This window comes from Taeniopygia guttata, chromosome 29 (genome assembly GCF_048771995.1).
Source record: "Taeniopygia guttata chromosome 29, bTaeGut7.mat, whole genome shotgun sequence".
In the NCBI taxonomy this organism is placed as follows: Eukaryota; Metazoa; Chordata; class Aves; order Passeriformes; family Estrildidae; genus Taeniopygia; species Taeniopygia guttata.
Window position 1 is genome coordinate 525,874 of NC_133054.1, and position 19,646 is coordinate 545,519.

A 19,646-nucleotide genomic window follows, 5' to 3' on the forward strand; every position below is an offset into this window, starting at 1 on the left:
TCCCCTCGGCCGCTGCTGTGCATTGTCCCTGCTGAGGGTCAAACGCTATCGGGGCGTATTCCCTGAATGCTGAATTTGTACCTGACCCAAGAACTGCACTTACCTATCCATCATTGATTTCCAAAATTAAAAAAAAAAAAACAAAACAAAACAGGGGAAGGTAAAATGTGTGTAGCTCATGCTATTTTAGAGTGTCTAAAACTTGCCAAATTGTGGATCTTAGAAGTGAGATCCATTTGCAATTAATGGGAGGGGGAAGTAGTGTAAGATGGAAAAGGGGAGCATAAAAATAAACAGAGAAAAACATCTTGGATTATTTCTTTCCATTTTCATTTCATTTCTTAAAAGCTCTTTCAGTTTTCCCAGAATCTTCTCCACAGTCCTGTTTGCTCTTTCCAAGAACCTTTGCTGGAGAATGAGGAAGCTTTGAACAGTTTCTGGCACAGGATGTGCCACCAGCTGCAGCTTCTCTTGGCTTCCCACACCATGTGTGCAGCTCGACTCTTGCAGAAAAGTGGGACAAATATTTGAAGAACTTTATAGCTTGTTCTTTCTTTTCCTTGTGGGCTGGGCAGTTGTGCCATGGGTGAGATTTTCACTGTTATTGCTCTAGCCTAAGAAACCATGACAGGCTCCCAGGAATTGTCAGGGAATGCAGAGAAAGAATCTCCCGAGCCTGCAGCCAGAAATGGAGAGCAGTGTGATAATCGTTCCAACATGCCCATGGACATCTTGAAAGTGAGGTAGAAGATGAAAATGGGCTGACAGAGGGAGTTTGTTTCTGTGTTCAGTTTAGAAGCTTCTACCTCTTGAGCACTGATATAAATCAAGAGTACAATCAGTGCATGGAAAGCACCAGAACAAGCTGGTCCTCTCAGTGGATGGCTGAAAGAATCTGAAAAGGAAAAAAGCAGGGAATGATTTTGTGAACTTTCCCTGTACAATGGAACATTTTTACTAATAATTTCCAACCCATTCCCTCCGCTTTTGTCCTTCCTAACAAGGCCATTTTCATCCCAGATTCCCCATGAAGTAAGAACCCTGAGCTTGTGGAAGTGCCTGAAAGATGCCCTGTTCCTCTGCAGGGACACTCAGGCTGGAGCAGGAGCCCTCTCTGGGGAAGCCTCCTCCGAGCTGGAATTTGTGCCGTGCTGGGAGAGGAGGAGGAGGGGGAGAAGGCTGGGCACTGTGTGGCAGGAGCAGGGATTTGGGCCGCAGGACATTCCGTCTGTGCCGCTGCCCCACAATGGGCGGGAACGCTGTGGGGATAACTGGGGGGCACTGGAGCGGAATATGGATGGCACTGGGGGGAACTGGGAGGGCCTGGGAATTAACTCAGGTGTATTGGGAGGGACTGGGCTGTACTGAGATGGATTGGAGGGGCACTGGGGCTGTACTGGGCTGTACTGGGGATGAACTGGGCTGTGCTGGGAGGGACTGGAGGGGCACTGGGGCTGTACTGGGGATGAACTGGGCTGTGCTGGGAGGGACTGGAGGGGCACTGGGGCTGTACTGGGCTGTACTGGGGATGAACTGGGCTGTGCTGGGAGGGACTGGAGGGGCACTGGGGCTGTACTGGGCTGTACTGGGGATGAACTGGGCTGTGCTGGGAGGGACTGGAGGAGCACTGGGGCTGTACTGGGCTGTACTGGGGATGAACTGGGCTGTGCTGGGAGGGACTGGAGGAGCACTGAGGCTGTACTGGGCTGTACTGGGGATGAACTGGGCTGTGCTGGGAGGGACTGGAGGGGCACTGGGGCTGTACTGGGCTGTACTGGGGATGAACTGGGCTGTGCTGGGAGGGACTGGAGGGGCACTGGGGCTGTACTGGGCTGTACTGGGGATGAACTGGGCTGTGCTGGGAGGGACTGGAGGGGTTGAATGGGCTGTTCCTCCCTCCACAGCCTCCCATTGGCCGTGACTCCCGCCCATCGCAGCCTCCAACCAATCAGCGTCAGGGATCGATCATGGCTTTGTGGGCGGTGCCTGGAGCCTGCGCCATCTTTTCTTTTGCCTACAACTCCCATCATGCCCCGCAGCCCAATAGAGCCCCGTTGGGGCCGGGACTACAACGCCCGTCATGCCCCGCGCTCCACAGAACCGCCCCGGTACCGCCCCCATCTGTCCCGTAAGTGTCCCCCAGACCCTCCGGGATCCCCAAGTGCCCCTCAGCGCCCATTCGGGACCCCCCAAAATTTTACTGGCAAAGTACAAAAACCAAGAAACTTTGGGAAAGCATTTAATACAAAACCAATCCAACACAAAGCACTTGTCATAGCAGTAACTTCATTCACTAGCCTATTTAGCCTGGAAAGCCTTAAACACTTAAGTTGTTCAGGTACCCAAAAATGTTCCATATAAAGAGCATTAGAAGGAGAGGAGAGAGAGAGAGAGGAAGACAGAAGCTCCACAGAAAGGCACACATGTGGCTCCCAGCTCCCAGGGTTCCAGTGTGGCTGAGACACAAACCCCAGGAGAGGCAGAGTCCATACCAGGGGCTGACCTTGTGCTCCTTGGTTTTACGCCCCTGGGCCTTCGTGGGCCTCCCCCCAGCTGGGACTTCTGATTGCTCGGGCGTTCAGAGCTGGGTTTACACTGTCCCAGCTGTGTGACTGATTGACAGCTCAGCCCAAGGTGTCTCGGGACATCGATCTCATCCAGCCTCTGACAGCGACCATGGTGACACTGGGGAACCTCATGGAGCCATGGGTCAGCTGTGACAAGGCAGGTCCAAGGACACCCTGGTGACACTGGGGAACCTCATGGAGCCATGGGTCAGTTGTGACAGTGCAGGTCCAAGGACACCCTGGTGACACTGGGGAACCTCATGGAGCCATGGGTCAGCTGTGACAAGGCAGGTCCAAGGACACCCTGGTGACACTGGGGAACCTCATGGAGCCATGGGTCAGCTGTGACAAGGCAGGTCCAAGGACACCCTGGTGACACTGGGGAACCTCATGGGACCATGGGTCAGTTGTGACAAGGCAGGTCCAAGGACACCCTGGTGACACTGGGGAACCTCATGGCGCCATGGGTCAGCTGTGACAAGGCAGGTCCAAGGACACCCTGGTGACACTGGGGAACCACATGGGACCATGGGTCAGTTGGGACACTGTGGGGACCTCATGGAATCAGAGGAAACCATTGGGAAACTCCCATGGAACCAAGGGCCCAGGGTGACAATGTGGAGCCCAGAGTGTCATGGAGGAGCCATTGTGACACTGTGTGTCCCCATGGAACCAAGGGAACATGGGACAGGCTGATGCCTTGAGTTTTCGCTTCCATATTTTCCCGATTCTGTCCTGTATCTGTACCTCTGAACTTCATACAGAATGTCAGCAAGTTCTCTTCACAGTGTAGTCAGACAAAACAATCCTCTTACAGCCCAAGAACCAAGAACACCACTGCAGCTTCAGGCCCAAAAAGTGAAAACAACAGCGAATTGAAGAGAGCAGACTGGGAGGGTGGGACTGCATAACCTGAAGGTGTAATTGGACAATTAACCCCAATATGGAAATGAATCAGAATATAAAAAAAGTGTGGAAACCTGTTGTCCATCCTGGGTGTACCCTCAGCCAGGCCCCTGTACTGCCCAAGGTGAATCCTTTGAAGGCCTTTTGAATAAATCCCCACTTTATTCCTGTAACACTGTCCAGCTTCTGCTCTAGGTGGCCTCTCAAGGCATCAAGGCCTGGCTGGCTGGGCCACCTGGGGGCCACCTGACAGGTCCAGCTGACCTTGGCATGTCCAGGGCTGCTGCTCATCTGCCCCTGGAGCACTGGGGCTCAGTGCTCTCCTTCCTGTGGAAAGAACTGTCCTTCTCCTCCAGGTGCCCATGGCCAACATTTGGATTCCTCCTCTTATTTTGCTTTTATGCAAAGATTGTTCCCAGATGAAATCTGCGAGGACAGACAGACCTGGCTGCCTTGGCCACCCAGGGGCCACCTCTCATCTGCCTTTGAAACACTGGAACCCTGTGCTTTTCTTTCTTATGGGAAAAAAGCACCTTTCACATCCAGACACCCATGGCCAAAGTTGGGAATCCGCCTCCAGGATTCCCTATATCCAAGGATTTCTCCCAGTGAAAGCTTCCAGGAGAGACAAGTCTGGCTGGCCTTGGTTTCCAAGAGCTAATTCTTATCTGCCTTTGAAACACTGGGGCTCTGTGCTTTCCTTGCTGATGAAAAGAACTCTTCTTCCTGCCCAGGTGCCCATGGCCAAAACTGAGATTCCACCTTCAAAATTCTGAATATCCAAGGATTTCCCCCAGATAAAAGGTGCCAGGAAAAAACAGGTCTGACTCTCTTGGCCTATGGTGACCACCTCTCATCTTCTTCCAAAACACCTGGGCTTCACCTGGGCTTTTCTTTCCTATGGGAAAAACCATCCATCTTGACCAGGTGGCCAAAGTTGGGAATCCTCCTCCAGAATTCCCTAGATCCAAAGATTTCTCAGTGATGAAAGCTACCAAGACAAATGGGTCTGACTGGCTCAGCCTCTCAGGAGCCACCTCTCTCCTCCTCTGCCTTTGAAACACTGTGGCTCTGGGCTTTCCTTCCTATGGAAAAGAACCGTCCTTCTTACCAATGCAGAAATGGCCAAAATGTTGGTTCCACCTCCAAAGTTCCTTTATCCAAGGGTTGCTTTCAGACAAAAGCTACCAGGACAGAGAGGTCTGGCTGCCCTTGGCCTCCGATAGCCGCCTTTCATCTGCCCCTGAAACACTGGTGTTCCACGCTTTTCTTCCTGTGTAAAAGAACTGTCCTTCACCTCCAGGCAACCAGGTCCGAAACTGGTATTCCACCTCTAAAATTCCCTATGTCCAAGGACAAAATCTGCCAGCACCATCTGATCTGGCTGGCCTTGGCCTCTGGTGGATGAGCCACAGCCCCTGGAACATTGGGGTTCGTTTGTTCCCTTCCTATGGAGACCATGGTGATACTGTGAGGACCTGGTGGTACTTTCCCTAAAAAAAATTGCAATTTGTAAAGGTATCTCTCAGAACAATACCTGGCAGCTTTGGCTGGCCTTGTCCTCTAGTGGGCACCTTTCATCTGCCCCTAAAACAGTGGCACTCTATTCCTTCATTCCTGGGGAAAATAGCTGGTCTTCATGTCCAGGAACCACAGCAAAAATAAGAATTGGCCACCAAGCCTGCCTGGGCTCATGGAACCATCTGCAGGCCCCGGGCAGATATTGACCCTTCCAGTGCTGCCATCCTCCCTCCAGTGAGAGAAAAAGACACAGGGCAGGCACACAGAGGAGCAACATGAAGACACCGAGGTCACTGAAGAGGAAGTTGAGTCACAAATGGGAGGGATGAGGAGATGCTTTGATCTCAGGGCTGAAATCCTCTGCTAAAGCTATGGAGAAGGATGTCATTGATACATCAGACTCTCTTTTTCCCTATAAGGCATTGAAAAATATGGGGAGATGACTTGTTCAGCAAAGGCCTCCATGCTAAAGTAAGGAAATATTGAAGTAGCTTGATGCCATGAGGTGTTTGAACAGACAAAGAGAGCAGAGTGATGAGACCCTGTGCCCTCAGGGAGAGAAGAAGAAGATCTCTATTCCCAGAGATTAGGATGATTTCAGAAAGAGATGAAGAGAACCTTTGCTCTTAAACAGCACATCTTTAAACTAATACCACTTAAATTGACATGTCCCCTAAACACAGCTGTGGGAAAATCTGTGAAAAAATGGGAGAGATTTCACAATTGCAGATTTTTCCTAGTGGCTGCTATTCATGGAAAAGAAAAGCCATGAGATAATTGTTTTCTTGTGGAGAAGTCTCCATAACATTAACAAGAGGAGGTTCTTTCCCTAAGTGAACTGAAGAAAGACTATTCTAGAGGTGGAAAATTGACAGAAAATTTTAGATTTTGTCTCTTTACATTGTCAGATTGTATGGAGAAAGGAAGTGTTCTGAAAGTTTAGTTCTGATCCTTATTACTCTTTTAGTAACTTTTAGTTACTCTTAAGAAACTTTTCTTTATACCATTTAAAAGTTTTGAGCCGACTTTGCCTTTCTTCTAATCCTATTTCAAGAGCAGGAAATGAGTAAGTATATTCTAGTGTGTGCACTGGTAATTAGACAGCACTGAACCCACCACACTTATTGATATATTGCCCAAGAAATCCCAAAATGGTGAACCAAAACCACTACAGAAACTTCCTGATGAACTGCCCCAGACCAGAGGGAAATCAAGGCAGAGCCGTGGTTTGTCAGGAGTTGCCTGAACCTAATGATCCCTGTGGTGCATTTGGAGCTGAGCCCGGGAACCTCAGGGCCTGAGAGGAGATTGCACAAACCTTTCCAGGAGTCAATGGCAGAAGAAAACCCCAAACTGTCTCAAAGCATTAATGGGTGCCACTGAGGTCCATCCCCAACACAGGCTCCTCATGGACTCCTTGAAGGAGAGAATTGGAGACTCAAAATGGCACAAAAACCTCTCAGTGTGGAAAGGAAAATCCAAAGTACCTGAAAAAAGTTTAGTATCTCAGAGTATTAATGAGCCCCAGTGAGTGTCAGTACAAATCTCTCAAGGGACTCCTTAAGGCAGATAATTGGGGCCATGATTGCACAAACCTCTCACAGACTCTGTATCAAAAGGGAAACACCAAATACCTTAAAAGAAATGCAGTTCTGGGAGCATGAAGGAGCCCCCAGGGCCATTCCTGACCAAGGCTCCCCAGGGACTCCTTCCAGCAGATCCTTGAGGCCACTGGGATGTGGGCTAGGGGGGGATGCTGAGGGCAGGACCAGGGGGTGACAGTGCCCAGCCTGGCTGGGGCTGTGCCAGGAGGCCCCAGGGCCTCGGGACAAGGTGTCTCCTCACAGTCCTTGGTGGCACAGACCCTGCTGTGCCCCAGGGCACCAAGACTTGGCTTCTCTTTGTCCCCACCTGTCATCAGTGCCTCCAGTTCTCTGCTCTGCCTGGGGCCTGGGGACACTTTCTCAGTCGTGTCCCTCAGTGGGACCCATTAAAAGTCCAAAAAACTTTGGAGTTGGATTCTGGCTTGGAGTTCTGGAGAGGTTTCTGCAGCTCCCTCTCAGGGCCTGATGTTCAGGGACTGAGCACAAAGCCCCAGAGGGTCATTAAAGTCCTTGTGCTGTGTCTGTGCTGCTGAGCTGGGCCGGGCTCCTGGCACAGAGGGTGATCCTGGTAACCAAGCAGAGCTTCAAAAGCACATTTCTCTTGCTGAGCAGCTCTTCTCCCAGCCCAGCAGGGCTGGGGCACTGCCTGCAGCCAGCCTGGGCACAGCACAGAGGCACAGAGAGCTTCAATCAGTCAGGGCTGGGAAGGGCTGAGAAGTGCCTGGGGCAGAATCACTGCCAGCCCTTGGCACAGGAACCTCTGGCTGCAGGACAATGCAGCTGCAGCTCCTGGAGCGATCTCCTAAAGCTGGAACATCCCAATGCCCACAGACCCTGTGAGTGCATTCTCTGCTCATCTCCTGTGCAGAGCAGCCAGGGGTGCCCAGGGCTGTCCTGCAGAGCAGGGTCCTGCAGCCCAGGGCGCTGTGCTGGGCCAGGACTCTGCTGCCTGCCAGGGACAGCTCTCAGCCGGCCCTGGAGCTGCTCCCAGCGCTGGCCAGGAGCTGTGGGGGGAAGGAGCCACCCTGAGCAGGGCAGGTGCTGCTGCTGAGAGGGGCTGGGTGGGGCAGGGCTGCTCCCAGCTCCAGACCAGCCTGGGCACAGCTCCGGAGGGCACTTCCCAAAGAAGGTAAGCCTGGGATTGCTGTATAGATCAGTAGATTTCCTGAGAGTGTTTTCAATTTCCTGCTTGGAGAAGGATGGGAAATTTGGGGTGATGATGAAAAGTATTTTGCCTTTTATATATTTTTCAGATATCTGTAGCTCTATAAATTACTATTATATAGTTATAAAACTATAAAACTTACTTAACTCTATTAATTAATTAACTCTATTAAACTACTATTATGTTCTTATTTTACTGTAATCCTTAACTGACTCTAGTATGTTTCCTGCCTAGCTCTTAGATTTTAGAACAATAAGCTGACTGTGTAAATAAATTCCTGAAATATTGTATAGTTTTATTATCAGGAAGAGTGCCTACAAGAAGAATATTTTGGTTTTTGACAACAATGTAAGCAGTCATAAATAAAACTGGGGCAAAGAAGCCCTTGGACCTACTCCAATGGGTTGAGCCAGGGGTGTGTAACTGGGGCAACTGAATCTCCTACTGGATATTCCTGTTAAATATCCTAATTAATCAACCTTATTACCTTGTTGAAATCAGGGGCTGGGTGTGCCCCATTCCTGAGGGGCCACCTGGAATCTTCCAATAAAGGTCTGGTTTTTACTTTCCTGTTCTAACACTGTTGCAAGGGGTTTATTTTTTTCTCTTTTGATTATAGAAAACAGGGGGATGAGATAAACAGTGCAGGAATTGTAATCCCAGAATCACAGAACATTCTGAGTTGAAAGGGACACACAGGATCATCAAAGGAATGTTTGAACATTTACAGAGACTCCAGAACTGTGACTTTGGGTGGTCAGTCTCTCTGCTGGGAGCCTCCCAAAGGGCCTTCAGCCACTCCTCAGCCCGGACAGCAGCAGCATCACCTCTGCAGGGCCCAGCAGGGCTCTCCTGAGCTGCCCTTGCCCAGCTGCACACAGAGCCTGCCCCAGCCAGGGCCCTGCACACAGGCAGGTTTCTGTAGGGCCGGGCCGAGGGCACACAGGGTGGGATGGGCTCTGCTGGCAGGGACAAGGCACCTCTCAGGAGGGGATGTCCAGGCCCAGGGAGATGCTCAGGGAAGGAGAGGGGGCTGAACAGAGCAGTGCTGGGGGAACAAGCCCATCCAGCCCCTCACCTGCCCTCAGCCACAGGGAATCCTTTGCCTCTCACATCTCTCTGAGGCAAACTCTGAGTGCAGCAGGAATGCTGGGGATTTCTGACCTCAGCACACAGCGCTTTCCATGCCCGCTCCCAACAGGCTCTGGAAGGCAGAGCACAGCCTGGCTGCCTCTGCCACCAGCACAGCCCAAACACAGGCGGAGGAAGAAGCAGCAGGGGCTGTTTTGCGGCCATGCCCAAGAGAGACTGGAAGGGTGCCCTCCCTCTGCTCTCACTTGCTTGGCTTTCTGACTGGCTCTGAGCCTGGGGCTGCCATTCCTCACTTGTGGGGACCAGAACCACAGCCGGGATCCCAGCACTGCCTGACAGCGCTCCGGGCACTGGCAGGGTCGTGCGTCCCAGTCTCGGGCACCGCGCTGCTGCTTCCTTTGCCCTCAGGCACACCCAAAGCTCCCTGCTAAGCCTGGATGGTCGCTGGTTCTGCCCTCTCCCTGATCCTGTGCGGGGATGGAGCACTGCTGAGCCTTCAGGAAGCTATTCCTGAAAACTTCCAGCATTCCAAGCTCCTTTGCCCTCCGTGGAAGCTTGCCATGGAATCCCTCACAGCTGGCTTCAGAGCTTACTCAGCTCGGCTCTTCCAAATTCCAGGGGCTCCAGGCTGCTCAGCAAGATCTGCAACTCCACAGGGTTGTGGAACTGCACCTTCAGCACAGGCACCTTTCCAGCCTGATCTGCCCTCGATCCTCTGTGTGTGTGCACAGAACACGGCGTGGAAGAGAACAGCAGCAGGGGCCTGTGTGTCCCAGGGCCCAGGATTTGTGCCGCTTCAGCTCCACAGAGATGCAGGTAAGGGGGAGAAACCAAACTGTTTATTAATGGAAGGGAAAGGGAAGGGATGAGATGGGGGCCAAAAAAAGGGAATGGGCAGCGTTTGAGGGCTGGAGGGAGGGAGCTGTCAACAGGGAGGGGGAAGGCAGCAGCTATGGGAGCTTGCAGCAGGCACAGCTGTGGCCAGCATCAGGTGTGCCTGGAGCTCCAGTGACATTGAGTCCTGCTGCTCTCTTCACTGTCTCCTGGTACTCTGCTTGGGAGCCTGGTTCTCTGAATCCAGCAGATGACCTTAGTTCTGCACATCTTTGTTCAAAAACTGCCTGAATTTCCAGGTTAGTGGAGGATGGGCTGTCATTTTCGCTCATGGCATGAAGGGCTGGAAGAGAGATAAATTACCACAGTCAGAGACCAGGGGCTGTGTGATATCACAGAGATCTGTGTAACATCACAGGGGCCGTGTGACATCAGAGGTCCTGTGTGACATCACAGATACTGTGTGATATCACAGATCCTGTGTGACATCACAGAGAGCTGTGTGACATCACAGGGGCTGTGTGACATCACAGGTCCTGTGTGACATCACAAAGAGCTGTGTGACATCACAAAGAGCTGTGTGACATCACAGAGATGGCCGTGTGACCTCACAGGGGCTGTGTGACATCACAGAGACGTGCGTGTGACATCACAGAGACATGTGTGATGTCACAGAGATGTCAGTGTGACATCACAGAGATGTCTGTGTGACATCACGGAGATGCCAGTGTGACATCACAGAGAGCTCTGTGACATCACAAAAAGCTGTGTGACCTCATAGTGTCAGTGTGACATCACAGTGATGTCCAAGTGACATCACAGAGACCCGTGTGATGTCACAGAGATGTCAGTGTGACATCACAAAGAGCTTTGTGACATCACAGATATGTCTGTGTGACATCACAAAAATCTGTGTGACCCCACAGGGTCAGCGTGACATCACAGAGATGTCAGTGTGACATCACAGAGAGCTGTGTTACATCACAGAGATAGTGTGACATCACAGAGATATCAGTGTGACATCAGAGAGAGCATTGTGACATCACAGATATGTCTTGTGTGACATCACAAAAAGCTGTGTGACATAACAGGGTCAGTGTGACATCACAGAGATGTCTCTGTGACATCACAGAGAGCTGTGTTACATCACAGAGATGTCCATGTGACATCACAGAGAGCTGTGTGACATCACAGAGATGTCCGTGTGACATCACAGAGGGCTGTATTATCTTGCACCTTCTGGAAGATGGAGTATTGCCCACTCTGTATTGCCCGGAAGGGCTGCAAGAGAGAGGAACAGAGCCACGGTCAGATCCCGACTCTGCAGGGAGCCGAGGGGAGCCCCCCCTGCCAGGGCCATCCCAGCCGGCTCTTGCCATGGCCGGGAGGGATCAGGGACCAAGGGGATCAGCCCGAAGCTGCTGGCCACGCATCCCCCACGTGTCCCTGAAATCTCTGTGTGCTCTACCTAGGAGAGCAGAGCTCTCTGCAGCTGGGGCAGGGCTCACAGCTCCCCGGCAGCCCCCGCTGGCAGCCCGCTTCCCTCACTCACCCTCAGAGATGAGCTGGAGCTCTGCCTTCCTCCCCCTCAGGTAGCGCCCAGCCGTCCCTGGGAACACAGAGCCTGTCAGGCCCAGCGGCACAGCTCCCTGCCAGCGGCGCTGCCAGCCCTGTGCCCACACACCCTCCTGGCCCGGCTCGTGGCTCACCCATGAACCTGACGGCGCCTCTCGCAGGGGCTCCTGTGGGCTCTGCAGGTAGGGCAGGGCCCGGCGCAGGTGCTCGGCCACGCTGCTGCTGTCCTCTGCCAGCTGCAGAGAGCGGCAGGAGGGAAGGGTTGGCCCCGCAGCCCCGCCGGGCCGGGGCTCCATGGGCACCCGGCTCGGGCCGCAGGAGCCTGGAGCAGAGCCCGCGCGGCCTCGGGCTGCAGCAGCGGGCAGGGGCACAGCTGCCAGCCCGCACACCGAGCACCGCGCTCAGGGGGCTTCTCCAGGCTGGGGCTGCGGCTTCCCGGCCCTCCTTACCAGCCACTCGGTGAACTTCCACAGCTTCTGGTTCTTCACCAGCTTTTCAAGTTCCGTCCTCTTCAGGAACTCGGCCGCACAAAGCAGCGTTTCCTGAGAAGCCTGGAGAGCAGCAGAGACGCGGAGATGGCCCCACAGCCCAGGGCACAGGACCCGTCCCTGTGCCAGGGCCTGGAGGAGGCTGCAGCCCAGGAGGTGCCAGGGCAGGAGGCAGCCCAGCCCCTGCCAGGGGAACAGCAGCAGCTGCCGAGTCCTCACCTCTGCCACTCGCTGGTTCTCATCATGGCAGTGGAAGGAGAGTGGCAGCAGGCTCTGGTACACGTGTGTCTTCAAAGTCTCTTTTTCTTTTTCCTGTGGAAAAGTCATCCATGTTTGGAAGAGCAGTATGGAGAGCGGCTGCACCTGGCTATTGTCCTGTATGAAGGGAAGAAAAAAAGACCTCAGCATCGGCTGCACAGAGCTCAGCTTGGTGCAGGCCTGCAAATCCACAGGGCACAAAGTGTCTGGGCAGCAGCCAGTGGCCGTGGCTGGGGGCAGTGAGCCTTACGTGGTCAAGGAGCGGCAGGAGCGCCTCAACCAGCTGCAGTGCGATGGGGCTGGCTATCAGCATGTCCTTGTCCAAGATGATAAAGTTGAGGAGCATGACTGTCATGCTAACTATCTCTCCATCTGCATCCCACAGGAGCTCCACAAGACTTTCAGTCAGGCTCAACATTTTTTCTCTCTGTGAGGAGCACAAGTTTGTGAAATGCCATCCAGCTGCTGCAGGGCCTAGAGGCCAAAGGGCTGTTCCAAAGCACTTGGGCAGCTGAAGCGGGAGGCAGGAGAGCTGGGAGCAGCTGGCCCAGCGCCCATAGCCCAGCCAAGCCCAAGAGACTGCATTCCTGAGTGCAGCCTCTGCCCCTGCCCCCTTCTCACCATCGAGGGATCCTTGATGAGCTCGAGAAGGGCCCTGAGCACCAGGTGACCCCTCTCCTTGCACTCGCTCCTCAGGTGCCTTGACAAGATTTGCAGGACTCTGTCAGCACCGCGTTCACTCAATTCCAGGCACTCGAGGACCTGAAAGGCACAGGGCAGTGACAGGGGAGCGGCCGGCAGGAGCCCAGAACCGCACAGGGCTGAGCCCAGGCAGCAGCACAGGGCGCGGGCACCGTCCCAGGCACTGCGGCCAAGAGAGGGCAGAGAGCTGGGAGGCAGCTGAGCGAGGCAGCGCTGGCCTTCAGGCTCACCTCCACAAGGAATGCCAGGGAGGGCAGCTCCCAGCGTGGCTCCTGTGTGCTGAGCAGCCGGAGCAGGTAGCGAGCGATCCGAGAGCACAAGGGGATGGAGACACAGGACATCTCCCTGGCAGGAGACAAAGTAAGCAAGACTGTGGGCCAGGGGGACAAACCTCTCCCAGGACTGACTCACAGAGGTCTGGTCTTTCCCCAGCATCCTGCAAGGTCCCCTGGGCTATTTGGGAGGCGGCTCCTTGTGGGCACCCTCCTCTCCCAGCCTTTTTCAGTCTGCTTGGCTGTCCCTCGGTGACAAGGCACTCTGGCCCATGACCACAGGGACTGTGTGGGGCACCCCAGGCACAGAGCACAAATGTCAGAGGCAGCAGTGTGAAGGGGGTCCCACCTGGCCAGCAGACCCACGGCACAGTGGTGGGTGTCAGCACAGAGCAGTGTGTCCCAGCCACACTTGCATTCCATTGCCACCACCACATCCTTGTGCTGCACTTGGCAGAGCAGGGACTTCAGGGTCTGCACTGCAAACCTGTGTGCAGAGCAAAGCCCAGGTCACACTGGGAGCACTGGCTCCTGCCCAGGGATTTGGCAAAGACAGGAGGACAGGCATGGAGCACCTGCTGGGGTTGGTGGCAAGGCCGTGTTGCTGCTGACATCCCTTCCAGAAGGTATCGACCTCCTCTGGCATATCCAGAGTGCTGAAGAACACTTGGAAGAGCAGATGCACAAAGAGGCAGGGGAAATACACGGTCACCATCTGTGGGACACAGGGCAGCTGGAGGATCTTCCACATCACCACAGTTGCCTGCAAAGGACAAAGCCCCTCGAGACAGCGCTCAGTGCCGAGGTGTCCGTGTGGCAGGGCCCAAGCACGGGAGGGAGAGGCCCGGAGAGACGCAGGGGGAGCACCGGGTCTGGTGGCCCTGAAGCTGCCCCAAGGCCAGGTTTCAGCCCAGCACCTGAGGCAGGGAGACGCCGTGGGGGAGGGAGGATGGAGAGCTGCTGGAGGGGTGGCCTTGGGGCCAGCAAAGGCAGAAACTCACAGCCAGGGCAAGGACAGCCGTGTGGTCCCCATCGGAGGTGCACGTGCTGTGCTCTGGCCAGCTCCCCAGCACATTGAGGAGTACGAGCATGGCCGGCTCTGCAGTCCTGGGTGAGCACATGATGCTCTTCCACATGGCCAAAGCAGCTCTGTGGGGTCAGAGCTCTGTCTCAGAGGAGTCTGGGACACAGCAGCGTGGCCTGGGTGGCAGTGGGGAGCTGAGCTGCTCTGCCAGCCCTGCCTCTGCCCACTGCCCCTCACTGGGATCACGCAGGCAGCCCAGCCCTGTGGGGACTGGCCCCTGAGGGGCAGGGGGGAAGCATGGCAGCACGCTGGGGGGCTGGCAGGGGCCAGGGCTGGCAAAGGGAGCAGCCAGAGGGCCCTGGAATTCTCTGTTGGTCAGACACCTGGGACAGGCTGTACAGGGTGAAGGGCTGCTGAGCCTTGTGGACATGTGGGCCCCGTACCTGTCACACACTGGGGCCACACGCAGGAGAGCCATCACCACGTCACAGGGCTGTGCCTCTGTCAGATCCAGAAGGGGCCTGTACAGATTGTACTCAGGAAACTCATTGGCCACGAGGATGTACCTCACCATGGCAGGCAGCTGGAGAAAGCAGGGGAGACTTGGAAAGCTGCCAGAGGAAGGAATGTGCCCAGCTGCCCCAGAGAAGTGCTTCCCTTGCCACCACACTGCCATGGCCTCAAAGGCTTCCAGGGAGCAGCAGGCGTGGCTTCAGAGGCCAAGCAATTGCTGGGAGGAGAAAAGTCAGGCCACAGGCTGCTCACTTGCTTTGGGCTGGAAGGACCCTCCTCCACAAGCATATCCAGCAGGGCAGCACTTGGTCTTGGTTTTGAAGATGGGAGAGTACGCTCTGACCACAGTGCCCACGACGCTGCTCTCTTCCTCCCGAATCCTCTTCATGAATTTGCAAACCATCTGTAGCAGAAGGGCAAGAAGCCCGGGATGTTGCATGGAGTGTTCCGAGCACAGTGCTGGGCTGAGCAGTGCCAGCAGGCCCAGCCCAGGTGGGGATGGCTGCAGGTACCTGCGCTGTTCTGCGGAAGCGGCCACGGGTGCGTTCCTGCTCTCGTGTGCGCTGCACGGCTGCACCTGGCAAAGAGCGAGCGCAGCCCGAGCTGAGGGGGTGCGGGAGAGGCCGGAGAACACAGCCCAGCCCTGCGCTGCCCAGGCAGGGACAGCCCCGCGCCGCCCCAGGGCATGGAGCACGGCTGTGGGGTGTCTGCCCGGCCCCTATTCCATCCTGTCCACGGGCATGGCCCCAGGGGATGGGATGGGATGGGATGGGATGGGATGGGATGGGATGGGATGGGATGGGATGGGATGGGATGGGATGGGATGGGATGGGATGGGATGGGATGGGATGGGATGGGATGGGATGGGATGGGATGGGATGGGATGGGATGGGATGGGATGGGATGGGATGGGATGGGATGGGATGGGATGGGATGGGATGGGATGGGATGGGATGGGATGGGGCCAAGCTGTCTGCAGGCACCAGCCCTGTGGCCCAGCTCTGCCACTCACCCTTCTGTGGTGGCTGGAACTGCTCCACCTCTTCAGGCTGCTGTGCTGGGGCAGCTCCAGGGCCTTCTTCCTCCTCCTTCCCCCAGGCCACCTTGGGCACACTCGCAGGTCTGTGCTCGACGTCACTGCCTGGATTCATGGCTACTTGCAGAAGGTGAAAAGGAAAAGGTCTGAGTCAGCAAGTGCTGCAGTCGTGCCTTGAGGGCACCTGCAAGAGTGAAGTCTTGGCAAGGCTACAGAACAGCAAGTCCTGCACTCTGGTCTTGGGGGCTCCAGCCACAAGGACAGGAGACTCCTGTCAAGGACAGTGCAAAGCAAATGCCACGGTCTGCCCTCGAGGGCAGTTGCAGAAGAGATGCCTCGGGAAGGCCAGAGGTCACCAGTTGTTCTGGTCTGGCCACAAGGTCACCTGCAGGAGTAATACCTCGGGAAAGCTCCGGGTCAGCAAGGAATGAGTGGCTGTGCGAGGGCTCCTCACAGCACTGCTCTATCCTTCCTGTCTCGTCGCGTGCACCGAACACTGTGGAGTGGCCTTGTTACTGCCAACACCTATGCCACACCATGTCACAAAGGGCCCTTGGATACCCTGTCCCATTCCAGTCCACGGTGACCATGCTGCACCATGTCACAAAGGGACCTTGGATACCCTGTCCCGTTCCATTCCACGGTGACCATGCTGCACCGTGTCACAAAGGGCCCTTGGATACCCTGTCCCGTTCCATTCCATGGTGACCATGTTGCACCGTGTCACAAAGGGCCCTTGCACGCACTGCCACCTGCCCTGGGGCCACCCCCAGCCCCCCCAGAGTGGCCCATGTTGGAAGGAATGCCTTGCCCCAGGTGTGTCAGACAGCCCAACTAGATCTTTAGGAACGGCTCAGACCATCAGCAAACGCTGCCCTGCTCTGCGGGCTCAGAGCAGCAGAGCCCCCGCAGCTGCCGACGCAGCCGCGGCGGGAAGGGCACGGGGCCCTGCACAGAAGCTGGCACGGCCTCCTCGGGACACGTCCCACATGGTGGCCATCCTAAGCACGGCCGTGTGACACAGACCAGGAACGTGTGGGCCAGGGCAGGAATGCTGCTCTGACCCTGGGACCCGGGGAGCGCTGACATCAGCTGCTGAGGAACAAGTGGCAAAATTTCAGTGAAAAAACTTTGCAACTGCAATTTTTTATGATAAATCCATGTTCTGTGTGTACCTCAGTGGATATTCTTTGAATCATATCAGTTTATCTTGAAGCAATGCAAGAATAATTACTAGAATATTAAGAAAATACATGTTAATACACATACTAGGACTTCTTTAAGACAATGATTTACTAAAATATGAATATCGATCCAATATCGATATCCAACTGAGACGGACAAAAACTCTCTAAGAGCTTAAAGTCAGAAAATGTATGTTTATTGAGACAGCCAGTCAGTACATGGGATAATTCCCTAATGCACACTGCAAAAATCACAGGTATTACAAAGCTTTTTTATTTACAGAAGTCTTGAATACACAAAATATGAATGCATATTCATATCCCTGTCACTTCCTCTGCTCCGCTTCATATGCTAATTGGCAGAAAGGCTATTAAGCATGTGTAGTTCTGTTCCCTGAAATGAGTTGGGGGTCCATTTTGGGGAGGGGTCTCCAAAATGAAGAAGTAAAATAAGTCTTCCTCGTTCTGACCTTTCTGCCTTTCCCATGCACACGTGACAAATGAATCCTTGCCGTTTTCCTGTGCTTAATGGATTCCTAAAGTATGGGAAGTCTGCGACTGTTTTTGTGTCCCTGAAATCTGTTTGTCACATTCTGTTTCTCATGATAAGCACAGCTACCCAAACATAAAGCTGAGAAGCAATGAGTTAATAGATCCTGGATATCTTATCTAAGATCCAGCTACTGTTAACTATGAACAAAGCCTATTTATCTACTTCCACTAAGTCAGCAACATCTAATTTAACTATCATCTTAACTTCCTAAAATTCTTAATTCTTCCAAATTAATGTCTCACTGGGAATGGGGACAGGGAATGGGAATGGGGACAGGGAATGGGGAATGGGAATGGAGACAGGGACTGGGAGTGGTGACAGAGACAGGGAATGGGGACAGGGACCAGGAATGGGGACAGGGAATAGGACTGGGAATGGGGACAGGGACAGGGAATACGGTACAGAGATCAAGAATGGGGTCCGAATTGGGACGGGAGCAGGATGGGAACGGGATAGGGGGGACATGGGAACAGGCAGGGGCAAGGGGAGTATGGAAGGGGAGTAAGGAATGGGGCAGCCACTGCAGGGGGACCGGGCATTGGGATGGGGACACATGGGGACAGTTCCAGGGCAGGGGGTCCTTGACCAGCTGCCCAGAACCTCCACCAGGGTCTCCCAGTCCAACTGGAGCCGCTCAGCCTGGGGTGCCCAAAGCCCTGAGCAACTCCCAGGTCCCTTCCAGGAACCCTCAAGTCCCTCAAACCCAGCATCCCCCACATCCCCTGCAAGAACCACCCCCATGTCCCCATCCTTGTCTTAGCTCAACATCTTTATTTTTACCTGCTTTTTAGAGTTTTGAAAGAGCAAAGAGAAATGAAAAGAAAATCCAGGCCAGAGGGGGCAGGAGGATGTGGAGCCCCCAGCCAGGTGTCTTCCCAGCATGGATCAGCAGCACCATGGGTCACTGGGGGTCTGCCCACCGGGCTCACTGGGGATCATCCAGCACGGATCCTCCCGTGGGGGATGGAGCTGGAGCAGCGCATGGAGCTCTTCCCACACTGGGGCACTCGCAGGGCCGCCCTTCGTGGTGCCTCTGCTGGTTTTGGGTCAAGGCTGAGCTGTGTGATGAGCTCTTCCCACACCTGGGACACTCGTAGGGCGTGGGACATCACCAGGAGCAGGGCTGGGATGTTCCCTGGTGCCTGGGACATCACCAGGAGCGGGGCTGGGATGTGCCCTGGTGCCTGGGACATCACCAGGAGCGGGGCTGGGATGTTCCCTGGTGCCTGGGACATCACCAGGAGCGGGGCTGGGATGTGCCCTGGTGCCTGGGACATGACAAGGGGCGGTGCTGGCTGGGGTTTGTTTGGTGCCTGTGAAATCCCAAGGGCAGTGTCACAGCGGGGCAGCTCTCAGTGTCCCCAGCAGGTCACAGTGTCCAGTGCAGCCCGTGCCAGCGGTCACTGCGCACACGGGGCAAGCGGGGCTGGACAGGGGACGGGGCAGAAACGCTGCCCCGGGACTGGGGTCTCCCCCTGCCTCTGGGGCACCTTGGGCAGGGCACGGGGCTGCTGCTGGGCCAGGGGGACAGGCCGTGCCCCCTGTCCCCTGCTGCTGGGCCAGGGGGACAGGCTGTGCCCCCTGTCCCCTGCTGCTGGGCCAGGGGGACAGGCCGTGCCCCCTGTCCCCTGCTGCTGGGCCAGGGGGACAGGCCGTGCCCCCTGACAGCTGCCCAGGCCCCTCTGGTGCCTGTCCCACATCCCTGTGGCTCCTGTCCCCACCACTCCCCACCACCTTCACTCCCTCCATCAAAGCCCCACTCAACCCCTTCACAGTGACCTCTGGAAAGAAAGAATGAAGGAAAGGAAGTGTTGTCTGTTCACCCTGGCTGGATGCCAGGCACCCACCAAAGCTGCTCTCTCAGTCCCCTCCAGAGATGGACAGGAGAGAGGAAACAGAATGAAGGCTTCATGGGTTGAGCTAAGGACTGGGACAGATCACTCAGCAAATGCCATCATGGGCAAAACATTTTCAAAATTGGAGATATTAATGGAATTTATTGCTATCGGGATCAGGGCAGGACAGTGAGAAGTAAAACATAGCTTTAAAAACTCCTTCTGCCCTTCCCTCCGTCCTTCCCAGCTCTACCTCCCCCCCAGTGGGTGCAGGGAGACAGGGAATGGGGGCTCAGGTCAGTTCATCCCCTGTTGTTTCTCCTGCTGCTCGGGGAGAGGAGTCGTTCCCTGCTGTGCCAGGGGTCCCTCCTGGAGACACTTCTCCATGAACTTCTCCACGGTGAGTTCATCCCACGGACAGCAGTTCTCCACAAACTGCTGCAGCGTGGCTCGCTCTTCCATGGGCTCACAGGTCCTGGCAGGGCCCTGCTCCAGCCTGGGCTCCTCTCCAGGGGTT

General features: G+C 55.0%; 1 protein-coding gene across 1 annotated transcript in view; it reads left to right on the top strand.

The window, feature by feature from the left end:
* Positions 1-624: 624 nt before the first annotated feature.
* Positions 625-19,646, top strand: part of LOC140680808 (uncharacterized) — a 35,060-nt gene continuing 16,038 nt past the window's right edge. Inside the window, exon 1 of the mRNA XM_072919552.1 lies at positions 625-738. Coding sequence (XP_072775653.1) covers positions 625-738 — 114 coding nt within the window. The remainder of the gene's footprint in view (positions 739-19,646) is intronic.